Source organism: Sturnus vulgaris, chromosome 2, assembly GCF_052056855.1.
Source record: "Sturnus vulgaris isolate bStuVul1 chromosome 2, bStuVul1.hap1, whole genome shotgun sequence".
Taxonomy (NCBI): domain Eukaryota; kingdom Metazoa; phylum Chordata; class Aves; order Passeriformes; family Sturnidae; genus Sturnus; species Sturnus vulgaris.
Window position 1 is genome coordinate 60,705,944 of NC_142244.1, and position 21,706 is coordinate 60,727,649.

Below are 21,706 nucleotides of genomic sequence, written 5' to 3' on the forward strand. Positions count from 1 at the left end.
AGTAAAGCTGGGGAGAGCCTGTCTCATATCAATATCTTTTAAGTTGCTCTTTAAGCCTGGCCTGTTGGTGGTAGGCTGATCTTTTGTTGCTGTAGCATAAAGCAATTACTTACAGTGCTCTACATCTACACACCTATGCTGATTTGAGACTGTCTTGACACATTGAGTGTGCTGGCAGGAGAGGATACAGAGGAACAAAGCCTCAACCAACCTTTAATTTTTTTCAGCTTTCCCAGCAGTGCTCTGCCAGGTTGCTGGGTTTGTGTACAACAGCTGTGTTACAGAAATGTGCTGAATAAAAGGGACTTAAAAATATGAGGGAACGCGGGAGATTGGAAGAAAAGAGTTTTCAGGGGTGGGGGAGTCTGTAAACAGTGCTGGAGCCATTACTGTTAACAGTCTGGAAAAGAATCTTGCCTCAGATTAAATATTCAGGCTAAAAGAGATAGTTACAAAAACTGGATGAAAATGTGGGGGGTTTTGTTGTGATGACAAAGAGCTTGTTGCTTGTGTTTGTGTTTTTTGCTCTCTTTGAAGTAAACATCTCTTTTTATGTCAAGTGAGTTCATTTAATTTCTTTGATATTGACTGGATTTTGTGTCAGTTTTGGGGTTTTATTCCTGTTTATATATAACAGATAAACCCTCTTACTCTCTGTCCTCCTTGCTGTATATGCATTGAGAGCCTGTGGTTTCCAGATGGGCTGCAAAACAGGCATTTATTGATACTAATGATTTCTTTGTCCTTAATGAAAGCTCAGCAAAGGTCACTCTGTTGGCTTTTATTATGTCAGCTGCCCTTTGCACAGTTTGCCCTAGGCAGCATGGATGCTCTCAGAAGACTTGAGTTTGCTCCTTATGTTGTTTCTTTCCTTCCTCAGTACTACCCTTTTAACTATGTTTTTTTCTATCTCCTTTAATTTGTGTGAGCAGTTGAAATACTGAACCTTTAGAAACTTTTTGTGCCAAGTGACATATATTAATTTGTTCTTGTCATTTCATCAATGCAGATGCCCTGGTTCTAACGACATGTTTCAAATCCCTTGTCCTGTGCAAACTTGTAATATTACTGAATAGTATAAATTAATCCATGAGGAATGCCCCAGAATACTAAACTGTTAACATTTATGCTTGGTGTGGACTGTGTATAAAGATAATTGTTGGTCTGGGATTCATGCATTAAGAGAACTACAATATCATTCAGCTTAGCCCTCCTTCTTAAGGAGACTCTGTGACAATACTTGTTCATTATCTTAAAGGGATGTCACTCTTCAGAAGGTGAACTTAGGTCCTTATCTCCACTGGTATAATGGAATTAGACATTGGAGTGAAATGGTGTGGTTACCATCCATGTGTTTGACCTCACCTGAGATGGTTTTCAGTCCTGTTCAGATTTCCAAGTGATCTCTTTAATCTTCCCTTTCCTTTCATTCAGTCTCTCTTTTCCCTGTATCCAAGATGGTGTAGAGAAGGGGGGGTTTGGCTTTGCCTTTCTGTTAAGTTACAACTTCGACATTTCTAGGCTAGTGCTAATGCTGCAGACTGTGTTAGGAAATCAGTGGGAAATTCCAGTCTCAAGCGATTTGTCCCTGTGTTGAATGAGTGGAGCTGTTTCATCAGTAACTCAAAATTCAGATCTGCACTTGAATCTTAAAGCAGCTAAGCTGGTTCTTATTTTAAATATATGAATGATCTAATTAATTTCTTGAGAAAGGCAGTGTAGGATGATTACAGTCATCTTTAGTAATCCTAAATGGGACTGGATCCAGTAGCTTGCTGGAGGGATCTTTCAGCTCATCTGGGATGCTCTCAATACCAAGACTTGAGTCTTCTAAGCTCATAGCTGACCTTCAGCAAATTTTTGGGTTTCTGCCTGGTATTTTGATGCCTGCTACACCTGCTCCAGTGCGGTGCAATTATCTTATTTTGGTGTTCTGCATTACAGTGCTTGAATGATGAGGTAGTGTGGCCTATACTGGCTCATATTATCAGGATTTGAAGGAGAATTTGTGGATTCCAACATGGAGCCTAGTTGCAATATTGCAGCTTCACAACTGGGACCAAAAATGCTGATTCTGGAGGTATTTCTGAGAAGCTTTGTTGAATTGGCTCAGTTAGTCTCAGCGACCTAGTACTAACTGGAGTGTGTAAATGGTGAAGGGTGTTGGGGAAAAAGTTACGATATCCAGCTGATGTCCTGGACAGAATCCTACACTGCATCTTTTGGGATACCAGAGTAGCATGTACTAAGGCTTAGATTGATTGAGGGGCTTGTTTCTAGATGTTGGAATCAGTGAATGAAAGGAGTTTCCAGAGGGATTGAAATAATTTGAGTTCAGTTTCAAGGATTAAGCAAAATTAAGATGTTTGTTTATATTGTTGTATCTTAATGCTGCTTTTTATAATATATTTGTACAACAATTAGTAAAAATGAAAGCAAAACCTTACTTCCTCTGTAGTTCTCAAAATTTGATGTAAATTTTATGATAATATATATGGGGTTCCCATTCTTCTAGGATTATTTGTATGTAGTCAGGCTTACTGTGGATGTGAATAGAATTTACACATTTTATGCTGTTTGCAAATAGCGTATTTTTTACTCGCAGATGTATGTAAAATCAAGCAGGGCATTACATAGCAAAAACAATAGTCGTGTTTGTGTTAGCCTATAGACAGCAGGACCCTGTGATAGTTGGAATAATGAAAGCACAGTTTATAAAAATAGATGTGAAGGAAAATATAGCTGGTTTAGAATTCTGCTGGCTTCTGTGAAAAGCTGCTCTTGTTTTCTATATGGCAGAGAAAGTAATATGGATTAAAGGAAAGCACTTCTGCATTGTTCTGCTGTGCTGTTGTTGCCCAATACATCATTTGCTATTACTATACAATGCAACAGAAGTAATGAAAAATATCCTGCAAACAGTAATAGTCTGAGTCCTTAACCTTTATAAGACAGATATAAATATATATATCTTTATAAGATAGATATAGATATAAAAGCTCGCTAAAGCCTGTTCACTCACTTGTCTTTGGATTTGGTACTAATGTTGTGATTAGATTTTTTTTGAAAAAGAATGCATCACTTGACTTTATCTGTAGAGCCTTGGTTGTTTTGGGGACGGGGTGTAGGGGTGAAGGAACAATCTCACATCACTGCATCACCACAGTGCAGAATTCATAAAACAGCTTTTGACTGACCATTCCTACACTGGTATCAGATGATTAGGAGTTTCATGTTAGCATAAAGTGTGACTGGTTTACGTAGTGTTTATGTGGATCAAATACATTATGCTGCTGCAGTCTCTTAAATGATATTAAATCAGAATAATTAGTTTTGCAATGAGAGTTTTGTTGTTTCTTTTTTAAAATAAAAAGTAAGAAAATATTTATGGCTTTTACTAAGTTTACTGCCACAGCTTTTGGATCTTATGCATTTAGTGTACATTTTGGTATTTTGGTAGTATCTACTTTAAAATATTAATGTTTTACAGAACAATGAATAACCTGGCACTGATGGAAGAAAATGTCAGTTCCAAGTGCACGTGGGGAACTTTTAAAATTTTTAGAGTAGCTTGACCTCCAGTTTTCTTTATATTTAAGAGCTTATTGGGTAGCCTGTGTCTCCAATATGTCCTTTACCCCAATTTTACATTGACTCTATTAATTGTTATTGACCTTAGAAAGTTACTGGGTCTTAAGAACTTATAGCCTTTGCTCATACAAGTGGCTTCAGTCAGTGTAATGACCATGATTATAAGCCCTTGTGGTATTCTGGCTCTGGGCAATTCGCTTAACCCCCATTTAAACAGAAGTTGCTATTTGGACAACTGAGGAGGTTCTTGTATTTCCCTGTTTGCCTTGTGATCCTTTGCAGTGAAGTTGCTCTTCAGTGATTAGAGGGTGTGACTTAAGATATTATTTAATCTTGTTGGACAGTCAGAATTTATTCCTAAGCAGGAACCAAAATAGAAGTTGTACTTCGGTAAATTTTCTTCACTGTCTTCTCTTCTGAAAAAGCTGATATATCCCTGTTGGCATAGATTGACCCACTTGAATTGCTGTCTGTAGGCAATATTAAACCATATATTATATAGTTATGTACTTTATTTTCAGGCTGATATACAGGATGGTAGCAGTCTAGGATGGGCCAAGTTGTGCTTACTCCCACTATGCTGGCAATGTGTGTCTACTTCCTAATGGCATCCACATCTTCTAAAAGGCAAGGCCAAATAATTAGATTTAGGGAAGTCACCCAGGATTATATGGTTGCATGTAATGCTTTTAGTGCCATAACCCTGCTGAAGTATGGAGAAAGCCTTGTTAACTATTCAAGTCAACCAGTAAAATGGCAGGCACTGAGGTTGAAATGATTCCTACAGCACTTCCTTCTCTGTTCATGCATGCAACTCTCATTAAAGCAAATATTCTGTAGTTAAGGTTGTGGCTACTCTTACAAATCTTTTAACAGTTAATTAGAGCACACTTTGGAAGTTGCGGAAGTTCTCGTGTTTGCATAATCTTGGGTTTCCTAATTTCTTAGAAGGGAAGGATCTAGTGACTTAAATGCCTAAATGCTCTGCCATCACTACTTAGGAATTTGGGAATACCACAATCTATATAGGAAAAACAGCTGCTACATTTCCTAGAGTGAGGGAGTATGAGTCTCTGACATGATCCTCCCTATTTAAATTGCTTGGCACTGAGGAGAGGAAGATGCTCTTCATTTTTTAGAGTTTCAGCCTACTGCAAAAACAAGGCAAAGTTAAACCTCCTGTACAAAGACAGATGCTAATCATCACCAATGGCACTGATGTTGATTTTCCTGGGGGTCTCACTCTGGATGGCTACATGTTATACCTCTGCCCCTTATTCTTTTGTCACAGCAGCTTTTATTAAAGACAATTTAAAGAATTTTGCTCAAAACACTAGGAACCACACATTTTTCTTCCTTGAAAATATATTGATTTAAATTCCTAGGCACTAACGTACTCCTTAGGTTCCTAATTTTAGACACCTGTTACTGTTATTATTTTGAAGCAGTAGATTTTTTAGTTAGTGTCTGGGTCACCTGAGTTGTATACGAAGAGTTCTTTACCTTTGGCACCAATGAGTAGTAACAACGTGGGAGCTGTGGGCATGCATTCTTTCACTGAAGCTGTTTACATTCTGTAGTTGGGGATCTTTTTCCTTTGTACTATGCAGTTTTTTTGACAGTTCTAATTTGCCATGACGTGGTCAGTGCTGTTTCCTTCCGGCTGCTTGCAAGCCTCTGGTAGAGATAAGTCTGTGTTTACAGGGCATTTTTAACATGGAGCTGACGATCTGCTTCATGCAGGTACGCGGGCGCTCTCTGGGTTGTACAAAGAATTTATGTATTGATCTCATCATTTTGACACGGGGGTTCAAGATCAAGAGCATTTTACTTGCAAAATAACAACTTTACTAAATTTGAACTGTGTATGAAGAAGAAATGTGAAATACTTGGGATATCCTACGGTTGAGTAGGTCGCTCTGAGTTTTGTATTTTTACTCTGAATAACCTGTGAAGATGAGAGGTACAAATGAATGTGAAAACTGCATATCTGAACCAAATGAAAATATGGATTTTCTTTTTGCTAACTTTTATAACTTTTCCTTAGTCTCATGCTTTTAGTATGAAACACTTTGAAACTGACGTCTTATTTCCTGAAACAGTTCTATTTCAGGAATTGAAAATTCTCATACATTAATCAGTAAAAGTAATACCTTGGAGACACAAAAGTGTCTTGACTTCCTTGGACATAGATACAACAGTTTCAATATGTGGAAAGTTTTATTGCCACTGCTACTACCTCACATTTTTAATGATAATTTTTTTATTTTTCCCTCCACAGTGGTAAAGGCTATCAAGGTGGGAAGAACAACTCAGAAAAGGATTTGCCTTGGTTTGTTTTGCTTTGGGAAGAGAAGAACCCAGGAACACTGATGATCTAAGAAAAACAAACATTGATACTTGATTCATTTTGTGAACCTGCCTTTCTGCCCAGCTGGACCTCGGTGAAGCTCTCTGTTCTTTCACATTCAAGGCCATTTTTCTTTGTATGTGGAGCTGAGACCTGGGAATGCGTTATTATGGCAGCAGTTGTACAGCAGAATGAGCTTGTGTTTGAATTTGCCAGCAACGTCATGGAGGATGAGCAGCAGGTATGGGATGGTGTGAGAAACCATATTTGTACAAGTCAGTGCTAAAAGTAACATGAAACACGACTTAAAAATGTGGTGTAAAACACAAAAAGGAAATATTGAGGTCATTATTGTTGCAGCAGATCTTTGTGCTGTTTCAAAAGCTTCCTGTTGCTTCCTTAACTTGCATGTGCGGAACAGAAATTGGTTGAAATGTTATAACCCTGCAGTATTGCAGAGACATCCTCCTCCAAAAATATTTTTCCTGTTTTGCTGATTTGTGCCAGTAGAATCCATGCTTGTGTGATGTAGAATTCCCAAAATGATGGTATTTTATAATAGTTTCAACTTCTCTAGTGTGCTAGGATAAAATTCTGAGTAGAAGTAATGGTTACACTGCAGATGACTGGAAGGGGCAATATGTACCTGCTCACTGCTGTTTACAGATTGGTTTCTAAATTGTGTTGCTGCATGCTGGTTATTCAGAAATACGCTTGAAAGTAATTTAATTTGGTTTCTTTTACGCTACAGGGAAAATATGTCTTTCTACCTAAGCAAACTCTCAGGTGTTGATTATTTAAACCACATCCTGTGAGTTCTGAAACTTCAGTGTAGGATTCCCATTGTGAAAATCACATGGCTTCTCTATAGCTGGTGGTTAATATTAGAGCTTGCATTTATTAACAAGAAATGTATGAGCCTTTTTAAAAGGCTGAGTGCCATGACAAACTGTTCCTTTTTTGTTAATGTAAAAAGCATTTATCCTCCTCTCTTAAAAAAAACCCCTGCTTTTGGCTTTATAATCTTGTCTCTGGTTTTCTGTATGTCCTAATGTCTGGCTGGGTTACTGGCCTGTTTCTGCTGTCAGAGTCATGCGATCATTTCAATGAACTGAGTGTTGTCTGTCTAAAGTGCTAACTCAGTTTTGGGTGGAATTAGTAATGTAACTTCCTTCCCTGTATTTTTCCAGAGCTTGTGGTAGCCTGGGGATTTAGATATGGGAATTGCACAAGCGTAGTCAAAAATGACCCTTACTTATTACTTCTGCTGGTTGTTCATTGCTAGCTTTACTTTACAAGCCAATAGGAGAGGGGAGAATTGAGGCAGGGAGGGCTATTTCAGTGTGGTTCCTGGGAGGGGTAGTGCAAGCAGATATGATTTTGTTTTGTTTGGCTGTGCATTCTGCTTCTTACAATTGCAATTTATTCAGATGCTCACCTGAGAAACTTTTAAAAATACTGAAGAGAGCTCAACAGGACAGTAAAACCTTTATAAATGGAGCTTCAGAACAAGCTCAACCTTGATGTTTCTCATAACCCCACTAAATTCTGCTCTAGGTGAAGTCTAAGAAAAGATTTTCTGTAGCAAATCCTAGAGGTGGTGAAACCAAAGATGTGAAAGGCTGGAGATAAAGGGTGCATGGCAGAGAGTCCATTGTTACAGTCAGATGCAAGCTGCTTTTAAATCACTGGGTTCACTTAGTTCAGATATCAAAGATGAAGGTAGCCAACTAGCTAGCTGCCTGAAGGTAAATCTTAAATACTTAGTTGTGGAAGAGAAGGCCTGGGGAGCTGGAACGAGGTTTAGTTCAGCCGAGGGTTCATAGTACGTTTGCCCAGAAAGACTGCTTCTAGCTTGTACTTGATTGACCTGCTTATTACTACACAGGAGCTATTTCTACTTCTAAAGTTTTTAAATTCTTAGATTAGTTGTGTTTAGGGATGGATAACACAGTTTGTGTACTTTGCAAAAATTTTAGCTATGTAAGTGCTCTGTCTTGGGCAAAAACATTTTTTGGATCTTCATCATATACAAAAAGTATCATTTAACTCATCTTTGGATAATTATTTTTGCAATGTCCCCACAAACTGGCATTTTAAGAACTTTGATACTTTTATTCTTGTTAAAGCTTTGCCTGGAGCTCTCTTGTGCTAAGAGTCTTGGGACATGGAACAGCTGTGGGGAGAGGTTCAGGGTCTAAGTGGCAACTATGCTCAGTATTTCAGGGAAGTAATAATTCATGACTATTTTGTTTAATTTTTTTTTGTCTTGGTTAAACAACCATAAATTATGCACCGTCGATTTTCAAATGTAAGCATTCAGCATTCAGTGGCAGATGCCAATGGGAGGGGCTCAATCACATGGGCCCATGTGAATGGGAAAGGCTCGCTCTTATCAGCTTTATCCTTTGCAGTTTAGAAAATAATGATTTTTTAATTTTTTGTTATTCTCGGAGGGTCCATTTATCACATAGTAGATCTGTGGTGAGGGAGAAATGAAGTGAAAATATCCTTATAATTTTCAGAAAGGAACAAGTGGCTTAGGCTAAGGCTACTGATAACCTGTCTGGGTTCTGCTACCTGTCAGGGATCTGGTTAAAATAGAGAGTTTACTTTTTTTTTCCTCTTTTCTGTGTTTTTGTTTTGTTTTTTTGTGTTTTTATGTTGTTGTTGGGAGACAGAGAGAGACTGCACACCTAAAACTGGGCAGGAGTTTCTGCAGGCTTTGGCTAAGTCAGTGCCGTTGCCTAAACCTGCTTCTCTTCATATCTGCAGCTTCTCCTCTCAATGCCTTTTCATTTAGTCCTTTGTGGACTTAGAACTAATGTGATATTTGATCAGGACATTCCTAATTTTAAAAGCTGAATAAAAGCAGCCACAGTGGCTAGATCCATGGTAGGAAGTTTTAAATGGTGCCAGGGAGAAGTTACAACCATTATATTGCTAACATGGTTTCCAGCATGACTGCTCTGTGTTGGGCTGTGCTCTCTCAGGTGGCTCTGATGCTTGTATTAACCTGTGCCTGAAGACCCCTTCTGTACCTCTAGCATTTGTTTTTCTCTTCCTTTCTTCTGCTAAAGAGGAGTCTGAGACCTTAGGTTGAACCATGACTTCTGCACCATCCTCTCATGCCTACCTCTGCTCTTCCATGTTCCCTGATACTGCCATGGGCTTCAGAATGATTAAGCCACCTGGTCAAGGTGAAGGTCTACATTTTTTTTGCTATTTCCAGCTCCTGCTGGGGGTTCCTCGCCCTTATCCACTTCCAGTTTTATGAAGACTTTAAGGAAAATATGAAATCTGTAATGAAGTTGTCTTCCCAGAAAAGCGAGCATCATGTGTCTGCCTGCAGCATCCCCCTGCAGTTTGGTCCCTTCTCAGATGCTGACACCTTTAAAGTTGAGAAGCTGCCTCTGCTTCTGCCCAGGGACTGTCAGCGAGGGAAGACAAAAACTATTTTCTAGTCACTAAAGTCACTTCCCCTAGTTCTGTTTAGTTTTTTGGGGTGTTTAATCTGCTCCTTTGGGGGCGGTTTGCTTGTTTGTTTAATATAAATGGCCATCTGTATTGTGAGTCTGAATGCTGTTGTTTGGTTAAAAACACAGTTGTTTTTTCCCTGAGGTTGCTTTCTCGTTTTCCCCCCATGTAGCTTTTCCCTTCTACTATCTATTGCATGTATTTCTTCCCACCCATCACTCACTTGCACAAAATTTATTCCACACCAGTTAAAAGCTAGTCGCCTTATTCCTGGGACAAGTTGTCATCCTTAAAGACTTGTAGTATGAGAAGACAGTACCTCCAAAGCAGAAGAAATTCCCTTCCTTATTTTCCATTTCCGTGGCCAGGATGATGTTTGATCTTCTGTCAGTTGGTGACAGCTCATGAGACAATTTTCACAGAAAAAAAGAAGCACCTTGTCAGTATGTCAAGCACACTAAAAGAGTTAGAGAGCAGGAAGGAAGATTGCTGCCTTTAGCCCCTGGAGGAGGACTGGGTTCAGTTTTCACAGGATTGTGGAGTATAACCAATGCTTTCAGGGACCTGCTTGTGGGACTTTGCATAGACTTCAGCATCTGTATGAAGTTTGCACTCCTCTGAATTGCTAAAGGTCACTCTATAGGGATTTGCAAGATTTTAGCAGTGGCTCAGTTGCTTTATGTGTCCAGCAGACATGGGAGATGGGTTGAAGCCAATTGAAAGCTTTGCTGGAGCTAGGGTGTCATATTTTACCTGTATTTTGTAGGAGAAACATGAAGCAGCAGAAGTAAGAGAAGTTTTAAAAGTACACAAATTGTTCTTCTATGGATCTCTGTATTGATTTCTTGAAAATCATTGCTGACGCTAATTTGGAACTTTTTTTTAGAACTTTGGGATAGTTTGCACTCTTCCTTTTTGCTAGGGTGAACAGAAGCACGTTTGTTTATTTTGTAATCTTGCTATTAGAGAGGTAAGTTAATTTGTCTTAATTGAACCACTACCTTGTAGTTCTGAATTTAATGCTTTACCTGTGTGTAATTCTCATTACACACTAGATTCAAACGGAGCTGTAGTAAAAAAGGGCTCTTTTGTGGTTCCAAATGTGTGCAGTTATTTTTGTGTCTTACAAAACAACAAACCTAGAGGAAGGTTTAGTGTGGCACTCAACTAGGATTCAGACTCTTTCAGTGAAATCAAGAACGTTATAGAAGTACTGAGGTGATTACCTCGCAACAGTCTTGTGTACATCTGTGTACATTAGTATTAGCTTTTAAAACTGAATGCAAGGCTTGTTAATGAAATCATAACCAATTGCAAATACTGTACAAAAAAGCAATGACCACTTCCACAAAAATGCATTTCAAATTATATTGGTTTGCAGTTGTGTGAATGCTTTTCTCAATAGGAGCATATTAGAATTTGATCTTTCCTTTTCACAACCGTGCCAGGAAGGAAAGTCCATACATTGTACCACTGTAGGGTATGAGTTGGAAGAAGTTATAGCAATAGTTTTAAAATAAAAGGCCACAAGAAGTGATGTATACTCTGATCCTTCCAGTTCAAAACTGTGATTTAGTTAAAGAAAAGCACATTTAAAGTGTCTTACCGTGAGTGAATGCTTTTCTGTTCATCTCCAGTCTTTTGGAAGCATAATGTGTCAACAGCTTCCTTGAATAGCTGTTCAGGCACCAAGTTCAGGTGAAGAGGTACTGCCCTGTCATGGGGATTTGTCTGCCTGCAGACAGACACAGTGATCATGTCAGAGTATGTGTATGATGGTTATTTCTAGACATGTGAAAATACAGTTAAATCTTGCAGAGCAGTTCAGATCTGGTCATGTGAATCAAACCAAGTACTCCTGAACTGCGTGAAGCAGCACAGTTCAGTACCACAGGAAACATTCTGGTCTGTAGTGAAGCATATTTTAGGAATGTATGAATGTTTGGGCTTTTGTAACTAGGTTTCATAGCAAAGTGAGTAGGCCTTTGAGAAACTGATCTGAAAACATGTGAAAATCAGTTGATTTTATCTGTGTTTTGTTTATTATTCTGAAACATTTTTCTACAACTTGTCCGCTCAGAGGCCAAGCCAATGGTGTGAGCATCAATCCTTAGAGAAGGCCAGTGCTGAGCCAAAGTACTTTTCTTCTCCAGAAGAAGCGAATGTAAAGCTTATCTTGAGCACAGGCAAGTCGATCTGTGGCTGCAGACACTGCAGCTATGGAGGTGCCAGGGCAGAAGCAGGGCAGGAGGAGCGCGCCTCGCTGCGCAGACGTGGTGGGGAGGAGGAAGCTGGCCACTTGCTGATGAGTGTGTGGGACACAGATGTCTACACCAGAAACGAGCACCCCAAGCCCTCCACCATGGCACAGTCAATGCAGAGAAATAGGTGTTTTTAGGGCATGACATCCTATGTATCCTTGGCATAGGAGCCTAAAACTGGGCAGGGAAATTGTGCCATAAAAATACCATTTCTGTGTGTTGACTGGGAAAGAAACTTGGGGTTCCTCACTCACGTCCAAGCGCCTACACCATAGCCGTCTGTAACTTAAATCCCAAAAGTTATGTATCATGAACATAATTGTATCTCAGGAATGAGGCTGTAATAGACCATCTACCTTGTAGCTTATGGAATGTATTGTTAAAAATAAAACTTTTTTAAAATGCACGTAATTTTTAATTTTTCTTCTCTCTTAACAGTGCTTTATCTTTTTTTATTGATGTGGCTTTTATTTAATCAAATCTATTTGTTTATTCTTGCCTGGAAGCAAATAGGATCAAGGATATTAGGCTCAGTAAACAAATAGGATGCAAAATATGTACGTTACTTTCTCTGAGGAACAGTAGGGACCTCATGGCCATCAATGATTTCTGGTTTCTCAGCTCCAGCACGATGCACTGTTGGTTAGAGGTGCTCAGAAAGGTGTGGGGTAGCAGCTGTCCCATTGCATGACTTGATATACACCTGTTATCTGGTGATAAGATTGCACAAGAGGGCCTTAACTGGTCTGCACTTTGTTCATATTTATTGATCTTCTACCATATTGATGTCTTTTGAAACATATTTCATAGATTAGGTCATTATTTGTTGGGTCTTTTTTTAAATTTTGGTTTTGTTGGCTTTTTTTTTGTTTGTTTGTTTGTTTTGGTTTTGGGTTGTTGTGGGTTTTTTTGTTGTTTGTTTGTTTTTCTGTTTAGGAGACTGTCCATGATAGAAGCTCATTAAAATACTATTTTTGATTTTTAGTTCTTCTGGTTTTCCTGGTTGCCCTTTACCACAGTTTTTGCTGAGACATGTTTTACAAAACACAGAGCAATTTACAGTGGTAATTACTGCCTTTTAAAACTTCTAATTGCACTTTCTACTTTCAGTACTTAGGTCCAGACTTCCCTAGGGGAGGCTTACTCCCATAGCTGTTGTCTGGGTTGAGCAGATGGCTCTGATACCATTTTCCATCCGTGACGGTGTGTGTAGTGGCAAGAGTGAGAGATGAGTAATTCTTAAACAACTGCATAATCATACAGTTGTTTTTTTCCCTTGAGTTTTTAACTTGTGTGGTTAAAAAACCTACTTGATCTTCCTTCTAATACCTGAAGGGAACCTATAGGAAAGATTGAGACTGTTTACAAGAGCATAGGGTGACAGTACAGGTGGGAATGACTTCAAAGACTGTAGGTTTAGATCAGATATTGGGAAAAAGTTCTTTACTGTGAGAGTGGAAGGGTACTAGAACAGATTTCTCAGAAAAGTTGCAGATTCCCGTCCATGGAAGTGGTTAAGGCTAGGCTGGGTGGAACTCTGAGCAACCTTGTGTAGTGGAAGGTGTCCCTGCTCATGGCAGGGGGATTGGAACTAGATGATTTTAAGGTTTTTTTCAACCCAGGCCATTCTATGATTCTATGATCTATAGATATCTGTGCTCTTCTGTGGAGGGTGATACCAATGTACACATACTAGTTTTCTCAGAAATACGTTTTAGCAACTTTCTAGGTTTTTTGCTCATTTTTAAGCTTGACACATTCATAATGTATTTTATTTTTGTAGTCAGGGAACCTTAGAGTTGCACTAGACTTTCTTTGAACCTGTTCTGCTATCAATCTGCTATGACTTTCTTCCTGCAAATGACGTTTTAGAGCACTCACTTTGAAAAATACAGTGTCTGTAGTAGATGTTATTTGCTGAAAACCTCTTCCTGTTGAGCGGTTGCCTTTTCAGAGAGTATGCATCTTGTTATTATTGCTGGTCAGTTTGATTTCTGTTTCTCAGCTGCCTCTTTTCTTCTGTATCTTATGCAAAATGACTATCAAGACCAAAGGATGATGTCCAAAAGAAGACTTAGGAAAGAAAGTAGCGAGAGGTGTGTGGTGTGAGTAATAACAAATTACTAAAGCCATAAGAATTAGAGAGGGAATGTATTACAGCACTTAGATCAGCCTGTTACACCCCTTCCTTCTGTAGCAAGTGTCCCCTAAAACAGTGGTTTTTCCAGTAGTGTCTCATAGGAAATTTGGTGCCTGTGAGAGCTTTGTCCAATCCTCAAAGCCCCAGGACTCCTTCACTCTCAGACTGATGGGAAGAGCAAAAGGTGAATGTGTTTGCAGCAAGTTGGTCACCCAGTATTATTGCCAGCAAAGTTTTGCACTTACTATACTATGCCACTCCTCTGTATTGTCAGCTTTAATGCTGCAAAATTGTGTCGTGCAAGTCTGGTGTAATATACTGAAGTACAGTCAGTACAGTAGATACTACAGCAATATTCCGCCTCTGGTTCCTGGTGGGACACTGCTGCTATTTGCTTTTAAGTGCTAAAAATCATCTTGTCCTTTAGTACTCCCTCCTGGATTAATATCCAGGTGGTTTAGTACAGGTCTGTGCAAGTATTAGTCATTAAGTGGCTAGATTGGAGACAATCTAACTAATATTTTGTTGTTTATTTTTTTCTCCACCCTCCAGCTTGGTGATCCGTCTATTTTCCCTGCTGTCATCGTGGAGCATGTTCCTAGTGCAGAACTCCTACATAACTACTCTGGTTTAACCTGTGTGGATGAACCTAGTGACATGATCACTGAGAACTCTCTGGATGTCGCAGAAGAGCAAATCATAGAAGATGATGATATCACCCTCACAGGTTGGCAATAAAACATCTCTGTGTCATGTCTTTGCACCAAGATGGCTGTGACTAATGGAGGAAGAAAGTTTAATGACAAAAACACAACAGGGAACAAAATGAATAGTGGTATTTAATGCTGTTAATTTTGTATGAGAAAATTGCATTAATATTGTTAGCAGGTGGTTGCAATCCCAGTTGCACAGCTGATAATGGTGAAGAGTTTCATCCACCAGCAGTGATTAAGGCAGTGTCCTGCTTGGAGTGTACCAACAAGGTTTTTCTTTGTTCTTCATAGGTTTTGTTTGCTTTTACTTAATAGGTGGTATGTTCCTAAGTAAACATATATACCAATAAGCAGGAATATGCAGCTTGAGTAGATGTACTACTTTTAACTTCCCAAGGGTATACAGTTATAAATTAAAATGTACATACTAGTGTGACTTACTGGTGTAAGGATACTCAGTATAGTATTAATTTTGAATCTCTAGTAGTAATTCACGCCTAAAATACAGATTGTATTTGCAAATTCTGTTAGAAAAGGTAGCCCTAGAGAACAAACAATTCTCAAGAGGAAAGCTCAAAGATCTGTCACATATTTTAAGAACAACCCCTCACTGAACGCATGTATTTGAAGTGCTTTTGCAGAAAAAGTCTCAACGGCAGGATAGATACTTTACAGAGAGAAATTTTCTTGCAGCCGCTAGGCTCCACAACTGGACTGTCTCCAGGGATGGAGACAGCTTGCTGGTTTCATTTATGCTTTTGACATGATTTCCAAAGACATGCTCTGATACAATCTTTTACTACCAAAAACAAAACAGGAACTCAACATAACATGACATGAGGAACAGTTTCTAGACTAAAATCACATGAAGTGTTCTCAGTAAATGATCTTATCTGATGAATATGGCTCCTTTTTTGTGATAGTATTGAATTATCTGTGTACGGACTGTGACCATACAAATAAGTTAGGTTATTATTCAAGACGGCTTTCCATACTTAAACAGTATTTCATATTGAGACCTCTTGCCAATTTGCTGTTCATATTAATTATTCACACTACAACTGGCATTTCCCCAGTGTGTTACTTAAGCACCACTTAATGCGTCTGTGTGAATTTCATAGTGGATCATTTTTGTGAATCTATATTCACTGTAATAGATTGTATGTGAATTTTTACATGCATGAGTAATTGTGAAACTCCAGTTTTGTGACTGCCCTTGTTAACCTTCTTTTTTTTTTTTTTTTTTTTTTTTTGCTGGTTACTTGAGAAGGGTATGCAAATTGCTGCCAGAAATTGAAAATATTTAATCCTTGTAACTGATGGTGTCCAAGGATTTCTGGGATACTTTGGAGGCAGACAAGTACAGTATTGTTCCCATCATCCATTATAGTTCAAGAAATCTGGTCTTCTTTAAAGGCAAAGCTCTTAGAAATTGAGAGCTGCCACTTTGCAGAGATGATAGTTGTGAAGGAGATGTTAACTAATTATCTTTAATTAGTTTCACAGTGTCCATGCTGTGCATACTGTGGATTTCCTCAGAAGGGAAAGCAGGACCAGCACTGTGGTTGGAAAGCTCCTGAGCAAGACAAGGCAGGCAGCACTGGTAGCTCAGCCCTGGTCTCTGGCAGGAAGCTATCCAGCCTGACTCTGGTGGGGCAGAATTTGGGGCTCAGGGGTGTGACACTGTGGACAAGCATTGGCTGTGGTCACAGCTGCCCAGTTGAACTGCAAGACTACTGTGTGGGAGAGATCCCAGTTCAAGTATAGCTTGCTGTAGGCTGCCTCTGATATGGGGCTAATCATAGCTCAGTTTTCCCACCTACTCTATTTTTCAGCTGCTTTTATTCTTTTCTCCCTTCTTTGAAGTTTCCTTCTTGATTTTGTTTGCTCTCAACAGTGAAATGTGTTGTTTTGCTCTTTGAAGTTAGTACCAGTCTTTTCAGTCACTTCCGCATTATGCCTTTGAGAGAGGATCAGACATCATAAAGACTGTACTAATTCCACATTAAAATATTTATAAGACTGAATTTCACAGCAAAACAAAACTGAAAACACAAAAATTTATGACTAAACATTACTGAGCAATGACTGCTTAATATGAAGGATTTAGATTTTTTAAAATCACTAGTTTTTCGGTACTATTTTATGACTGTCATCCACTGGGCTTCTCTTTTCTCTTAGATAAACAGAAACTAGCAGTAGGCCTCATCAAACTGAAGCAATCAGTTTTTAGGGATCTATTTGCAGAATAGTGGATGCTGATAGGTTTTTTCATCTATAGGATGTAGCTTCAGTCCTTCAAAAGCACAACTATCACATGTTGGTGATTACTTACCTGTCATATAAATTATAACCTGCAAAAAATTGTAAGAACAGCATCTGTTGCACATGAAACCCTGCTGAGACATGGCCAGCAATTAGCTTTTTACCTATGTTAATGCTTATGCTGTAGTTTTTTTGTAATGAATTGGCAGAAGTGTCTTATCACCCTCCTCTTTAAAAGCACTTTTCCCTGTAAGAACTGCGATGGCAATTTTATGGTCAGTTTGTTGCCGGTCTTACAGGATTTTAAATGATTAACCATCATGTATTAAAGGGTGATTAACAAAATTAATTGGAATATTTGGCTTTGAATGAAGTTTTGTCTCTAAAGGGAATATTGAAATATTTTTTTCTCTGAAAAATTTAGGGGATAATGTTTTGTGCAGAAGAACTCTAGGCCAACAATGTCAGATGGTACAATTTGCTACACTTTGTATATCTTACTAATGTGCCTAGTTATGGATATAAACTGCACAGGAAGGAGGAACTAATTGGATTATGTAATTCCTGAAAACATGTATTTTTAATTCTTGTTGTAATTTTTTTAAAAACTTTGTCATTTTATGTGAGTTTAATTTATTGAAAACTACAGTTAATCAAAGTCTGCCATTTCGTGATTCACCTATTCTGGCGTTGTTTTCATGGGGTCAGGGAAGTGTCTGCACTGTGACAGTTTGGGGGGGACAGGGAAGAGAGACCAGGGACAGAAAATTTGCATTTAGATGTCCCGTGCCCTGGTCTGACTAGGGAGCATGGAAGTGTGCATTTTCATAGATCGATAATGGTTCTTAATAATGTCCAGTTAGTTTTGCAACATTTTAAAATTTGTTACCATTTGCCTGGTACATTTTGTGAAGCTCTAGCAGTCCTGCACAAACACAGGTTCTTTGGTAGTCATTTCTGATGTTGCAAAGAAATCCAAAGGAGTAGTTAGGTGGAAACTGAACTTCATAGTGTTAATCTGTGAGGATTGTGAGTTGATGAGATGCCAGTTGCAAAAAAACAGGTTTTGGTTTCAGTTACTTTGTAAAGAAATTATTCACAGCTGCCTGTAGCTCTGGTAAAACCAGAGGGATTTTCTTTATATACCTCCTCAATGAGATAATTTTCTTTACAAATTGTAAAGCCTTATTTAAAAAAGAAAATGGTGATTTGCAGGTCTCCTGAAATACCTGTGTTTTTAAACTCAGTTTTCCAGTATCAGATAACAATCAGCTAAGAGTGAATACTAAAAAGTAAGTGCTTAAATTTAACAGCCAGCTATTCTGAAAAAAAAGGAGGATCTTTCCATGTCTAATGGCTCTATTTCTTCTTTTAGCAACTTTAGATTTCTTCTGACAGTTATTTTGAGGTTCTGCAGTCCCTGTTTTTGTCTCTAGGAAAACCAGCAGTGAATTTAAAGACAGCTGTGACTAGCACAGCCTTTATCTTGGCCTGTACAAGTACTCCTGTTGCCCACTCTCCAGAGATTCCAGCCAGCAGGGAAGGAATGGGAGTGGGATCGAATTGCCCAAAGTGGTGCAAAAATTTCAAAAAAGGCACTAGACAGGAGTAAGGAAAGCAGGACTTCGAACTGAGGTGGGGAACTTCCAACATGAGGCATAATTTCAGAGCAGAATGCTGTGTTTGGGCAAGCCTTGTGCTAATGCTGATTCATAGGGAATCTGGATTTGCAGTAACTGGGCAGAAATTGGCATGCAGATACAGAGGCTTATGTTTGTGGCTTGCTCAGATAAACAGAAACTTGTAGAGTACCCTGGGAATAACTGAAGATATTTTTAGGTGTAGTTTCCCCTCTCCCTTTTTCTTCTCCCTTTTTTTTCCCCCCATTTTTTCTTCCCTGCCTGTTTTTCCCTTTTTCATTTTTTTCTTCCAATTTTTTCTTCCCCATCCTCCTTTTTCCCTTTTTTTAAAAAAGCTTCTGCCTATTTCAGATAACATTTGAAACCTGATACTTTGCAGAAATTACACTCCCTGCTGTCCCATTTTTTCAGCTCTGACTTTGGCAGAGAGGAACAAATAAGCCATTTAATTCTAGTTCTTCTTAAAACTGAGACTGTATCATAACAGTCAGTGATTGGAATACCATTCTGCAGCATTATAGAAAAGCTAAAATAAGAGACACTAGCTTGCCTTTGGTAGCTGAGCTAGTTGTCTCTGAACACTGTCTCATATTGAAGGATGCAAATGAGCATCTTGCTGTTAAAACGACAAAAAGGTGGTCCTCCACTTTTTCTGAGGTGTCCCACACCTTGTTTGTATTAGCTCTTGAGTTCTTGTAATTCAACATGCTAACCCAGCAAAACACCCAAAACCCTTTCAGACATTTTATAAATCTCAGTTGTCTCACTATGTGATCAAAAAAGCGTGAAGCCTGGCATGTGTTAAGTGATAGAAGTTTGGATCATGAACCAGGGGCAGAGATGGGAGCAAAACCACAACCCTTGGTTCTTTCAGCAGCAGGGAAATATTAACTTGTCTTTAACCACTTTGTGAAGTCGTCTTCTCTGAAGATGCTTGAAGGGTGTTGGCAAGAGCAGTGGAGTGGTTAAGAAACTTTAGTTTTGCCATCCTGTGTTTGTAGATAAAAAGATAGTGCTGCTGCTTGTAGAGGAATACATCTGGTCCATGTAGCTGTGCTGGCAAACTGCAGAGTGAGATGCAGATTGAGCTCAGGGTGGGAGCCAGACACAAGAGGTTGTGAACTGCCAAACTTTGGGAAAACAAAGGGCCAGATAGGCAATGAACAGTGAGAGACTAGAAGCTGGGAACTGCTGGTCTTTTGGATAAGGAAGGAGAAGAAGACAGGTGATGGCAGGGGGTGGATTGACACAGAGAGGAAGAGAGACTTGCCCATGGGTGGACCATAAGGCTATAAAAGCCCAGGGGTTCCTTTACTGGGCTCCTCCTTGGGGGCACAGGTCGGACTGTTTCTGTGTTACTGTGCTGTGAATAAATGGCTTTATAGAATGAGACATCTGAGACTCTGCTGTGGGACACCCGGGGTCAGAGTGGTGAGGAAGCCTGGTCTGACTGTGGGGTGGGTGTGTGGGGAGCCAAAGGGGACACTCGGTCACGGGAACCGCCCGCTGCGAAGGGGCTTTGACCCAGCAGGGGCAGACTCTGGTCTTGGAATGTGACTGCCAGGGAGTCTCCTGAATGGTCACACTGGGAAGTTTCCTTAACATGCTTATATTTGTTGTGAGCAGCAAATTATATTGGTTTCTGTGTTTACATTATTTATATGGCTATTATAAGTTCCTTTAATTAGTCTTGAATAGGGATGGTAAGCATCTAGCCATATGGTGTAACAGCAATGTAAAACTGGTAGCCTCTTCCTCACCTGCTATTTTACAGAGTGAAGAACTGGCTCTGCTCCATCACCTTAGTACCTGAAAGCCAGCAAGTGGGTTTGGTTCTCCTGCAGCTCTCTCTGAGGAAAGAGCAGGCAGCAGCAGCTCTCTTCTCCCTGCCTGCAGAACCTGGGGAATACCATTGCTGGCTTTAAAACTGTATGTGGTAAGCCAGCCATGCTCCATGACTTTGAGCTGGATTGTGGCAGGCTAACCTTCCTGTCCATTCAAACAATGTCAGAACTGAGAACAGCTGTTTTGACGGTGCTGTGTGCATTTTTTTATATTTGTATGATGTGACGTCCTTCTTGAGGCCCTGGTAATGCTGGTAGACGATATGGGACGTTCTCATCCAGATAAAACTTAGAACCAGAAGCATCAAGTCACCAGCACCAGTCCAAGAGTGTACATGGCCGCAGACTGAGTGGGATGTGCATGTTCTGTCTCTTCTTGATGGCCAGGCATTCCCTAGGTATTCCCTGTGTGCCACGTGGGGCTGAGATGCCCTGGGTCTGAGCTCCTGAGCCTGTCAAACAAAGCTGCCTGACAAAATTGTCAGCGTTTTGCTGCTCTCCTTGCTTCCAACATCAGCACCTTGGTCCATACTCACTTTCTCTTCATGCTATCCTCCTTCTCAGCTCTGTACTTCTCATTTCTTAAGACTGTTTGGAGATGTCAGCCAGAAGGTGCAGATCCTTCACTGTCTGAATGTCTTTGCCAGATACAGGACGGAGGTGATCCTGTAGGAAACAGGGTGACTTGCTGTGTGGATCAGGCATTCCCAACACCTGTCTACTTTATTCTGTATTAGCCTGAGCCTCTTATGCTAGGGGCTCAAGAAAAGATCCAGAAGATAAGGAGACTTCTATAGCTTGTAGAAGAGGTGGGGTTGATGCTTGGATGCCAGCATTCATCTTTGCCCTCTCGTAATGGTACAATTGCTGAAGCTGTAAACATTTGGTATGAAACCAGGGGGGGTTGTTTGGTTGGTTTTTTAATTATGTAATTGCATAGTGCTAATTGAACTGGTTGCTTTGTTGTTGCTGTGATATTTTTAAGGTTAAAATATATAAATTCTGGCATAAACGTCTTGCTTTTGTGCGCAAAAATATTCAAAGGTCATTACATTGTGTTTTAACACGGATATTTGCTTGCTCTGTCAGTCATTGTGTTTTTTTGGTTTTGTTTTGGTTTTTAATGTGACTGCCCCGCCCAAAATTCCTCAAAGCTTAACAGGGAGAGAGGTGTAAAGCCTGTGAAAGTAACTGGGGTTTCTTGGCGTCCTAGAGAGGGGAATACTAATGTAGCCCTTTTTATCATTTTGATAGATGCCAGTGAATTCCCCAAAGTTATATCAAGTTCATGTCAAAGGATAAGGAAGCCCAGTCCAATTATTTCCATTCAACAAACAGTAACTTCTAAAAGGATATGTTAAACAGTTTTAAATGTTTATAGTACTAGGAACTGCCATCTATGTTATTTTTCATGCTACAGTTATT

At 39.5% G+C, this 21,706-nt stretch overlaps 1 protein-coding gene across 9 annotated transcripts in view; it reads left to right on the forward strand.

Annotated features, from left to right (window-relative positions):
- Positions 1-21,706, forward strand: part of ELF1 (E74 like ETS transcription factor 1) — an 85,922-nt gene that overhangs the window by 43,133 nt on the left and 21,083 nt on the right. For all 9 annotated transcript variants that reach the window (XM_014890709.2, XM_088159714.1, XM_088159715.1 and 6 more), the window contains exons 2-3: positions 5,873-6,182; positions 14,372-14,546. In XM_014890709.2, the coding sequence (XP_014746195.1) occupies positions 6,111-6,182; positions 14,372-14,546 (247 nt within the window). In that variant the 5' untranslated portion in view covers positions 5,873-6,110. The remainder of the gene's footprint in view (positions 1-5,872; positions 6,183-14,371; positions 14,547-21,706) is intronic.